General features: G+C 37.0%; 2 protein-coding genes across 4 annotated transcripts in view; one reads left to right on the plus strand and one right to left on the minus strand.

Moving 5' to 3' along the window:
• Nucleotides 1-12,018, plus strand: part of LOC127634840 (copine-3-like) — a 320,664-nt gene that overhangs the window by 142,136 nt on the left and 166,510 nt on the right. The window lies entirely within an intron of this gene.
• LOC127634839 (matrix metalloproteinase-16-like) overlaps nucleotides 910-12,018 on the minus strand; it is a 75,275-nt gene continuing 64,166 nt past the window's right edge. For both annotated transcript variants that reach the window (XM_052114544.1, XM_052114543.1), the window contains 3 exons: nucleotides 9,896-10,046; nucleotides 9,354-9,469; nucleotides 910-6,006 (listed from right to left, as the gene is read on the minus strand). In XM_052114544.1, coding sequence (XP_051970504.1) covers nucleotides 5,678-6,006; nucleotides 9,354-9,469; nucleotides 9,896-10,046 — 596 coding nt within the window. In that variant the 3' untranslated portion in view covers nucleotides 910-5,677. The remainder of the gene's footprint in view (nucleotides 6,007-9,353; nucleotides 9,470-9,895; nucleotides 10,047-12,018) is intronic.

Here is a 12,018-nt window from a genome sequence, read left to right on the forward strand (position 1 = left end):
CAGGTGCTACAGGATGTGTAAAACAGAGGAAAAAATTCCAGAAACACCAGCTCTGTTCTCAGCTGACCTCACAGGTACTAAATGCAGAATGAAAAATTCCATTATAGTTTTGATTGGATCTGTGCAGCTGATTAATGTGTCACAGTCAAGTGAACCATGCAGCGTATTGATTAATTCCCAGATAACATGTTTCCAGCCTGTAGGCCTCCAGTTAAATGCTGGTCATTAAAGCAACAACAAAGGTTGTAACCATTAACAGAGCCACATGCAATATTGCGCAAGCCTCTGAGTGGACCAATCAGTTACGGTTTAAAAAGGTTTTTTTTTTTTAAAGGATTGGATGAATCTCAAGATATATTTAGGATGTAATTAGGTGGTGTCAGTGAGTGCAGTTTGTGAGTTGAGCCAGTGTCACTAGTTGGATTTGAAATGCTTATGCTGTATAATGCAGTCTGTTGACAGTGTCTGTATGTGATTTCGGCTTCTGTCTTAGCAACTCTGGTGATATTTTAAGATAAATCAGTAAGGCATGGAGGAGAGAGAAGAGAATGAACCCCACTAGCATGTCAATATCCTGAGAAATGGAGCTAATTTCTTCCTGCAGCTCAAATCACTTCAGCACAGTCCTCTTAATGAGGATAATGAGCTCTCACTGTGGTTGTGGCTTCTAGCTGGGCTGCATCGATGCACATCTGGACCTGGAGACACTCATAAAGACATTATAATTTAATTGCTTTCAAATGATCGTATATACTGTATAATGCCATTTAAAAGAACACTAAGCACTTTAATTAAATTGAACTGGGTAATTACATATTTACAACACATTTACAACTTCAGTTTGTAATCAGCTAGATTATGAAACAGAACTTGTTTTCATGAAAATACACTGGAAATAGCAAGAGATAACACAGATCTGACAAATTATTGAGGAACATACTCACACCAAGTCCTGATTTTTGGCCAAAAATGGCCAATAAAATGTAATTAACAGCTAGTATACACCAATTGCGAAACTGAAATGTTTATTATTATTATTTATTATTTTTAGGTGTTAAGTCAACTTTGGATGTCGAACATTTTATTCAGGTATCCTAACTTTTTCTAGAGTGTGGCAGAAAACAAAACAAAATACCTGTACATGTCCTTTAAGCACGTGCCACTGGGAAGTGTAACAAAAAAATTGCGAAATGGTTTCAAATATTTTTTGAATTATAACATATTTTCGCTTCAGATTCTGATAAATACAGTCTGCAGAAACACTTGCCACATGCTTAAGGCTATAGCTGAATACAATGTTCTTAATGTCTGAAATACAACAAGAGTGAGAGATGTTTGGCAGTAGCAGTGATCCAAAGATTCAATATGATAAAAATGAAGATGGCACAGGTAGATGAACACAGATATGCTCAGGGGAAATATGTTCAAATGTGTTTATTGATCAATTAAATGGATCATCAACAGATGCATCACAAATACAGGAATACAGACAGAATGAAAAAGACTTTAAACATGTTCTGCAGACTTTCCATGTGTGTCCTTCATTTAGAATTGGACATTGCTTTAAACGTAATCATGATGGCAAGACGATAAACAGGAAAATTATAGAGTGAAAGTGAAAATGAGGGTGAATCTGATTAGCACACATGCTAAGGCTGTGAGTTCATGGAATCCAGATGGTTAGTTCAGAAAATATGTTGCAAAGCAAACAGCAAAACCACGTCCTCAGTGTCTTTAATTCTAGTAACTGTAAACATGAATCAGGTTCTAGCACCAACATTAAGCCGATGTACGGCACCAACTTTTATACTCGACCTATAACCAGAAAGCATAAAGGTGCGTGCACACTGAAAACGATTTGCAGCGATGAAGAAACTGGACATCATTCATTTCCAGTGCGAGTTGGTGATTCTGGGTGACTTTTAGCAGCAGAGGCCATTGGCAATGAGGCAAACTTTATGAAAATGTGCAACTTTATGAAAATAATGTGCCGATTACCAGTACGAGTGGAGAGTTTACTATTTTATTTTTTTAATGAAATATTATTATTATTTATGATTTATTTCTAGTTAAAAACAGAATCCATCGAGTGTAACATCATATCCGTTGTTGCAGATTCTGAAGTAATTTAGCGTGCTCGAATCCTAGTCTGACTGCACCTTTAGGCCTTCACCGAACATATGAGAAATACAATTTATGACATCACACACCTTGACGACTAGTGTTACATGAATGCAAATACATTGTTCCTGTACGAACCATCATCATAAGCATAAATCCATGTCTAAAACAATAATAGCACCAAATGAAAACAGAACGAATCTCACCAGTGTAGGTCCAGTTAGCACCACAAGTTCTGTCAGCTAGACAGATATCTCTCACAAATAGAGACGGGAGTCACTTTTAGCTACTGAGCACACACACACACAGGCTTTATTCATTTCATACTTAGTTAATTTTTCTCTCTTTTTCACACAATTGAAGGGATTGTTCGGCCAAAAATGAAAATTCTCTCATCTCACCAGCATGCCTTTTAGATGAACATTACTTTCGATTTTTAGAAGAACATCTCAGCTCTGTTGGTCCTCACTATGCAAGTGAATGGTGACCACAATCAGAAGGTCCAAAAAGACATAAAGGCAGCATAAAAGTAAACAATATGACTCCAGTGGTTAAATCCATGTCTTCTGAAGCAATATGATTGGTGTGGGTATTTAAGTCCTTTTTTACTATAAATCTCAACCTTTGACCAGCCCCAACCAGTAGGTGGCTGAATGTGATGGTGAAAGTGTAGATTTACAGCAAAAAAGGACTAAAATACTAATCTGTTCCTCACCCTCACACCTGATTTGTGTGGATTACTTTTATGAAGCCTTTATGTGCTTTTGAGTTTTGAACATATTCACTTGCATTGTATGGACCTACATAGCTGAGATATTCTTCTAAAAATCTTAATTTGTGTTCTGCAGATCAAAGAAAGTCATACACATCTGGGATGGCATGAGTGTGAGTAAAAAAGAAAAAAAATGTTTTGAGTGAACTATCCCTTTGAGACTTTTTAAATGATTATCAACATTGCTGGTCAGTTAAGAGTCACAGACATTTGAAAAAACAGCAATGTTCGCATCTCATACATTATGCTTGCAGTAAATGCGACTAAAGTGATTCTGTTGAGCTAGATTTGTTATGAATTGGACCATTGATGAATTGGATCATAGATGGATGCCCGGGCTGACCTCATCCGCCATGCCAGCATTTCAAGAGCCAATCAGAATCCACACGGCCTGGTCAGTCTCTGTTTACCTTTTAAACTTGGTACGTTCTAAGTGCCTCTGCCCAGTCTCATATTTTATGCTCTGATTCTTATCATACTAGGTAAATATAACCAGAGGATAAATACCAACTTTAAAATATTCAGCTCTATCCAGGTTTGATCCTACTCAGTATTACAGAGCAGTTTCCTTTTAAATATTCATAGTTGACTTAGTTTGATAGGCTGATACTCTGTGATATTTTAAGCACCACTCATGCATATATGCATACTCACCATCACACACACAATGACAAATATTAGAAGTAAGATTGAGAGGAAATAGAAAGGATGTTGAATAGAAAGCCTAAAGACCCTTTAAAAGAAAAAGTACTGTGGTGGTTCCATTGTACATTGATGGTATCAGGTGGTAATACCATAGTAATTTGATATGTACCATGGTATTAACAAAGTACTACAAGAAAACCATGGTATTACCATAGTACATGTCCAAAAAGCAATGGTAATACCATGGTAATATTTTGTAAGAGTAGAGAAGGAAGAATGCCTACATTTACCCAGGCTTACATTAATCTTTTATGTGAAATGTTAACAAAGCAGTAAAAGGCATTTTAATCATATACTGATTAATTTATTAAGTCTGTCAGAACAATTTGTCCCAAACCAAGTCATGACGTACATGAATTTGAAGATGTCCCATTTTTTCTTTTTTCAATGAAAAACTGAAAAAAAAAAAAATAATAATAATTGCCATCAATACAGACAAACATTCAAACACTGCTTGCCAGAATCACATTGTTTCCTTTGGACTGGAGTGTATTGGCATACATTTTCTCATTTTTCTGCTTTTGTCAGGTAGAAAGGAAACTTGTTGGATGACAGCTCAGCGCTTTTAAGTACCACTTTAATCTTAATTTGTTTAATTGTACTGTACAAAAAAGAGAAAACAAACAAAGAAATGTTAATTTAAGCAAATAGCTGTATGTTCAAAGGTCCTTCCAATGCAAAGGACTGATCTAGAGTCTGCAAGGCATGAACCCAAGAGTTCTGACTCTGTTTACCAAAAAAAAAAACACTCCCAAAAAAAACTGTCCAATCCTGTTGCAGACACTTCCAATTGCAAGCAATGGTGAGACATTATATGATATATCCTTGATTTTCTTCTCGATTGATAGTAAAGACACAGGACTGGATGAGGAAGGCTTGCATACACTTTGAATCAAGCACTGTCCTGAGTTGCTCTTGTGGTACTGGGTTCTGGTTCCTGTTGAGCATAGTTTCTAGGATCTAGACCGATAAACAAGGCAGTCCAAAGGAGAGGACGTGCTCTGACTTGAACAGCAACCTTTCAGAAAGGGAAGAAATAAACTTTCAAATCTCTGTCCGTGTAAACACGACAAAACGTGTGAGCATTCAGCATGATAACGATTCAAGCATTTCCGTTGCAGTTGCAATTCTACTGGCAGAAATAGTTGTCATTGCAGTTGCTTGGCCTTCCCTCTGTTTTGATTGATATGCATCGTGTTAGGCCAAGGTGAAGGAGTGCTGCTGTTACTGCAGTAGTTGGGTCGGCCCCTGGCAAAATGAGGTTAACCACGGCCTCTGATCTCAAAACAAAGGGAGCAAAGCAATATTGCACTGCCTTTCAGACAAACAAAATGAAGGAGTACTCAAAATTTAAAATAGAATAAAATAAGAATGGTGAAAAACAAAAGCAAACACAATTCATAATTAAGGCTGTAAAAATATTGCAGAATATTTTGGCCCCTGTTTTTGAGACAGACTGCCACAACAGTCAAGAATTCCCCACTGCATACAATGCAAAATATTTCATGCAGGGAGAAAAAAAATGTATAGAAAAGAAATAGATTTGAAAAAAAAACCAAGACAATTATGATCGTAAAAAGATAATAAGATCCTCTTTGGAGTCTTTATTTGGTTTGGGAGTGATTTAAAGGGAATTGTAAATATTTCTGTTTGGAAATAAATTATAGGAGCCAAGCAAAAATACTCAAAGGTGGTAAACCTTGAACTTGGCTCCTGCGACAATGTTATTGTGTTTTTTTCCATTTTGAGGGTGCATTTGCAAAACCTATAGTTATAGCAATCATCAATTTCCACGTCGAAAGTGAAGACCTGAAGTGGCACTGGATGTCGCAATGCACCAAGTACAATCTGCAAGCCTCCCGCGAGTCCTACAACAGGTGCAACCGGGCCAATGGGCGAAGAGTGGGGAGATTTGTGGGAATAAATCCATCACCTCCTGGAAGGGGGAATCAAAGCAAAGCCCCTAACTGTTCTCCTTAAGCGAGACGCAGGTCAAGAGCCAAAATCCGCAAGTTTAGGGTGCTTACACCACCGTATCTTGTGGCTAGGGTGGGGAATGCAGACCTGGTTGGCTCTGGCTCACACCCATTCCTGCATGGAGCGTTTGCAGTAGAGTAAGTGTCGAGGTGTACCCTTTCTCTTGAACTGAAAGACGGTGTATATCAACACCAGCAAGCAGAGCGCCAGGATGCAGGGAATGACGATTGCGATGGCTTTGACCGTGCTAGTTTCGTTGTCAAGTTTGATCACAATGTCCACGTCTTCCGTCGGTTGGCGGTCAGGATCGATGGGCATGAGGTCACATCCCATGAAGTCCTTCAGGATGGATCGAGGGTAGCCAGGCTCGACCCGTAGCCTGTGGTTGTTAAATTTCCAGTACTCTTTACCCTTGTAGAAGTACGTAAAACCTGCAAAGAAACGAAAAAAACATCTGAGACATTTGTATGACAGCAGTGGTTTTAAAGGGTTTTGCTTAAAGATACAGATTTTCCATTAGACATCAAGTGATGACCTAACGTAGTAGGAAAATTGTTTAGCGTAAAAAGTAACAAAATGTCCTGAAAGTCAAGCATGATGTTTCAAGATAAAGACAAATTGAGATTTGTTCATTTGACCATTAACTACAACCCAATCAGAACAGACCTGCAACTCATTTTTGAACTTGAGAACCATTTCATTGATTTATCATTGATAACATTTTCCATATAAGAGCAGATGTAAAATGCAGAGTACTGTATAAAACCTCGGATTGTTCTCACAGCCGATTGGGCAACATCCTCCCAGCGAGTCTGAACACAGATCAGAGCACTGCTGCTTCACTCTGGAGGATACAATGAAACTCATCCTCAATCACAATCCATATGGCCCAGTCTCTCTCAGTGACAACCAGCCTCATTCCTCTACCATCTCTGTCTACATTATTCATTCATGTCTTCCAAGGAAAGGGAGAGAATGAAATGTTGTTTGTGTAACAGAGCTTCAGTCCTGTGCTTTGAGTGTGTAAGGCAGCTTTAAATATCTTGATTTATGAATTTTCATAAGAAAATGTGAGTGGTGCTTGCCTGTGCAAAGGACGACGCCACAATGCTAGGGGTGGTTTCTAAACATTTCAATGAAGTTGCTAATATGTTTTTAGCTTTTTGTGGTGTTCTTGGTGGTTGCTAAAGAGCCCACACCAATTCTCTGTAATATTTTGGTCCCTAGATATGGCTCTTTCAATGAGATATTAATAAAAAAAGAATAAGTCAAATAATTTAGAAGAGTAATAGCACGGCTGTCCTCAACAACCTAAAGGATTTAAGTTATCATTTATGTCTGTAGCACAAACAGTGTAGGATGAATTACCTACTGAAGGTTAATACTAAGGTTAAGGGGTTTGTTAAAATTCCTAACACTTAGTATGAGCCACAGTAACTAACTAGACAGGTAAAGTCCGGCATGAAAGACTTTGATGTTGGCTTGACAAAGCATGGCCTGAAAGGTTTAAAAAGTTTTAAAAGCTTAAAGTTTGAAGGTATAACAAACCTTACAGTAAGAGTAATAGCTAGTTAGATGTATAGATAGTTAGACAGACAGTTAGATTGATAGTCAGACAGAACATCAGAGATAGAAAAAGAAAGAAAAGTAAGCAAGAAAGAGAAAGATATCTTAGTTTACATTTGAAATTAATATTATTATTATTATTATAATTTGTCTTGGTGCACTTAAACATTCCAACAATGTAAATCTATCATCTTTCTATCAAACATTAGATTTTACGCTGAGCAAACACCATGATTCTGATCAGTTAGAAATATGTAGAACACTAAGTGAGAACAGTCTGAAGGTCTGTGCCAAGTTTGGTGCATGTAGCTTGACAGCTCTAGGAGGAGTTGCAGATGATAATGTTTATCTTGGTTTAGGGAACATACTGTAGAATAATTCCTGTCCCACTCCACTATATCTGTTGAATAAAAAGCCAAAAGCCCCCCAAAATACTATGTATAGGGACAAAGGACTTTGCAGGCATTTGATCTGCAAGACAATTGGACACTAAACCAGAGAGAACAGCTTAACAATAGACCATCGTGTCATCGTAACACTCACACTTGCATTCATACAGTAATAGAGTTTAGAAAAAAAGCTGTCCTTTCTCATCTCCCCATGATCGGCTGGCCATGGTGACACATAATTAGGGTCAATTTTCAGTGCTACGTCTTGCTCAAAAAAGCTTTTGGGTAACATGCAGAGACAGGGCTGAAACAAAGCCCACAATCACTTTCAAATTGTGGTTAGCCAAACAGTTTCCCTGTAATATTAATCCACCCTTTACGCTTGGATGAACCCCTGCGTCCATAAGAAATCCTGGCACTGGGGCTGGGTACAGATGGCATGTATGTGGATGTCGACCGGCAAGCCTGCAGCTATGGACTGAATTCATGCAAGACGTATTCACCCCAAGAGCCCCTGGCAATGAGAGTATGTCTTCTTGTACAGAATGAAAATCATGCAGTGTAAGGGACCGTCTTATGTTCAACTAAATCACATCATAAATGGCTGAAAACCCTCTTACGTTCAACTAAATAATTTCTTTAATGGCTGAATACCCTCTTTTAACACTTAATAACCTGATGCTCATATCTGTGTCCAGATCTATTAAGTTATTAAAAAATACATCGAAAATGCAATTCAGATAAAACAATTGCTTGAATGCACCTATGAACGCTATGTTGAACATGTTTTCAATTTCTGAGTTCAAAGTCATTTGGATATTTTTTTTTTATAGGGCTTAACCCTCTGGGGCCGACTGACGCCGGCACGTCCTGCTGGATTTTTTCGTTGTTACAGTGGAAACAACATAAAATTATCCGTCATTTTGGGGCATAGAGATAAGTGTAAGACAGAAAGTAAAAAATATCTAAGTAGTGTAACCTACCAAAAACAGTAAAAAACCACAACAACAAAAAAACATTAAAAGCTGATTTTTTTTAATTATTATTAAATATTGGCAGTAGTAGTTTGGTATAAACATTGCATTCATAAATCAAAGTCACATGGTCAACATTATCTTTCAAAGTTAGACTGTGTAAAGGTTTTAAAAAATATATTAGATTTTTTGACGTTTTTATGAAAACACGCATTTTGTTCAGGTCATTGTTAGGAATTGTTTTTAAAAAATTTATTTATTTATTTATTTTTTTTTGTAGCTCCAGAGGCCTTCAACTACCCTTTTGCACTGTCTGTTTGGTACAGATTGAGACAGAGGGGCATGAGAATGACCCAGGTTACATGACACCACAGCACATTGTTTTGGAACATATGCACAAAAGGCGTCTCCGACAAGATGCCAAATTCTACCAATCAAATAGAATTATGGTCCTATTAAAGAGTTAGATCACCCAAAAATGAAAATTCTGTCATTATAAGAATAGTCCATACGACTTAAGTGCTACATTTCAAGTCTATGATGACAGTTTTGTGTGAGCCCACAATTTAAGTTGGTGATCATGGGAAATCTTGCACTTTCATTCACATTTTCTCATATTCAAACTTGTCTGGTCGTAATCAGTGACAAAACATGCAAAAACCAATTGTGTTTGGCATTATTGACCTCAAACCAGGTGAGACGTGTCTTCACATGCCATATGAATATACTGTAAACAAATGTACATAAAAAATGTGTTTGTCCATAGAGCCTTTGTAAAGAATCTGGGCTAGAGAAAGAAAAGATAAGATCGAACAGCATTGAATATTAAATATGATGGAGGAAACATACCATTGGCTTTATCCACAAATGCTCCCTGCGGAGAATCTGGAACTCCCTTCCACACTGTGATAGACTTGGGATAGCCAGGATCCATCGTTCTCATGTCTTCATTATATCTCCAATACCTACGTATAGTTAAACAGAGAAACTTAAAGCTGAAGTTTGTCATTTCTGCACCGCTAGTGTCACTAAACAAAATTGCTAAAGTAATGACTGCTAACAAACAGGTTTCCCGAACACTCCCCCATCTGCCATTGGACTGTCAAATAGAGAGTCCCGCCCCAAAACTCATGCCATTTAGTTGAGCCAATGTTAGTGTATAGAGCTGGCCGGGATGATCAAACAAATAGAGCTTCATTTTGAAAGCGCCACAGAGCCACAGTATTTACACTTTTCCTGGGAATCAACCTACGAATGGTTTACTTATAGCTGTCTCTCCATATTAACTTCTAACAACAGATTAATTACACACATATGCACAAATGCACATAGCCAAACACACATATACAAGCATGCATGCATAGACCAACAGTCACATGCTGTGCACATACCTATCTCCTTTGAAGAAGTAGGTCTTGGCCACGTCCTCCCACCAGACGGCCGTCTCTATGCTCTGCGCTGGCATGCCGTTTCCAAACATTGAGATATCCTGGGGGTAGCCAGGCTGTAGCATTGTGTCCTTGAAAACCCAGAACTGCTTCCCTAGAAAAAGAACAAGAACAAAAGCGGCAATCAGAAGATTACAGTATTCAACCCAGGGTGCATTTTCTATTTGGCGAATAGAGTGTTCAGATTTAGCTTGGTGAAAGGAAGATAATGCAAATTAGGGATTCTCAAAAGTCTCTTTGACTTGCTGATTTGTTCATTATTTTTCCACTTACTGTATGGCTGGGTGATATATTGAATATTCACAATATATTTGCATTGATTTTGCAGGCAATATATATAATTAAGCAAATTTGTAAAAACAAAACTCAATTGGCTGTTGTTGGTCATAGCATGCATATTTATTATTCATTTCATCCTTAATGACCAATTATGTAAAAAAAAATATATATATATATATATATATATATATATATATATATATATATATATATATATATATATATATATATATATATTATTATTATTTTATTATATTTTTTTATACATAATTGGTCAAGTCAAGATCAAGTTAAGTATGGTTTATTATTATACGTTTCAACCATATACAGTTAGTACAGGTCATTAAGGATGAAAAGAATTGGTCAAAATTATATATATATATATATTTTATTTATTTATTATTAAATTTTTTGGCACCAAACAATGTTTTTGTTTATTATGAAATTTTCCAGCCTTTCTCTGCCTTTAGAAATAAGCGGTACACTTTTTGGTGCCCTGACCCTTCATCTGTGACCCCATGATGTTTTGGAAGTGCAGAACAAGTTGGTTTTGCAGCTTGGTTTAAGTTCCAAAATTAAACTTCAAATTTAAACTTTCTGATTTAAACTTCAGAAGTATAGAAAGCATTAGTCCAGTTTATTTCCCTGAATCACTTCAAACTATTTACTTAACTGAATTGGTCCAAAAAACTATTCTTTTGCATCAAAACTCCAAATTGTTCATTAACATGTTATATTAATGCATGTATTTGTTTATGTTGTATATATACATATACTGTATACTGTACATATAAATAAATATAGCTTATTAGTACTATGTACTGTTATATTGGTACGCATATATTTTTATTTGTGAAAAATGTAAAGTGTGGAAAATTTGACTTTACTGTATTTTATTGTATTCTATTAACTATAGAGGTTATTTGGTTTTTATGTTGGTTCCTCTCATTGAAAAAAAATTATAAAATGTGTTTAAGCCGTTCACTTAAACACATGACACTCAAGTTACTGACACAGAACCCTCAATATTTACATCATTTCTAGGTAAAAAGTCTGTTTCAGCCAAAGCAAACATTCAGTTTCACACTTCGGGCACCTCCTGTTTGCTTTTAATTACCGTGACTAGTCTTTTGGCTGTGCGTCTGCCACAGTTACTCAAACTTGACATGTTAATACCGTCAGTTTAAAATGTCAGTGTGTTTTAGTGTCTGTTCTCTATGAGTGTTTAGAAGGGGGTGCAGCGGTGACCCTATGCGCTCAGGAAACAGTCTGTGATGTATGTCGACAGCGGATAGGGTTAAAGGGGTGTTGCGTTTTGTTTGGAGTCGGAGGGGTCAGAGGAGGACAAGTCCGTCGTTTTTCCTCTGAAAGAGGAAATTCCTGTCATGTCACCTGGGTCATTCTCATGCCCCTCTGAGCAGGGTCAGCCTCACTCTTTGCCAAGTGGCTCTGGCCAACAGGGGGCTAGTTGAAGGCCCTGGAGCTACATGCAGTATGTGTGTTTGTTCATTTGTATCTGGGTTTCTTCAGTAAATGTGCATTTTTAGTGGAAATTAGAGGATGGCTGCATTGTAAATGTTGGCTGGAGGTCAAATATGATCCAGATTTGGCAATGGTTTCTGTCCTACTTAAATTTTTAGAGGTTAGTGTAACATATTCTCACTGTTTGTTCATCATTTGCTGGTCTTTACCAAAGATCATTGTGAAAAAATAAATAAATTTGCACTTCCACATGAACCACACACACAAATCACAAATTAGATCTCTTTAATATCTCAATTAATTCT

The sequence above is a fragment of the Xyrauchen texanus genome, chromosome 42 (assembly GCF_025860055.1).
Source record: "Xyrauchen texanus isolate HMW12.3.18 chromosome 42, RBS_HiC_50CHRs, whole genome shotgun sequence".
Lineage (NCBI taxonomy): Eukaryota > Metazoa > Chordata > Actinopteri > Cypriniformes > Catostomidae > Xyrauchen > Xyrauchen texanus.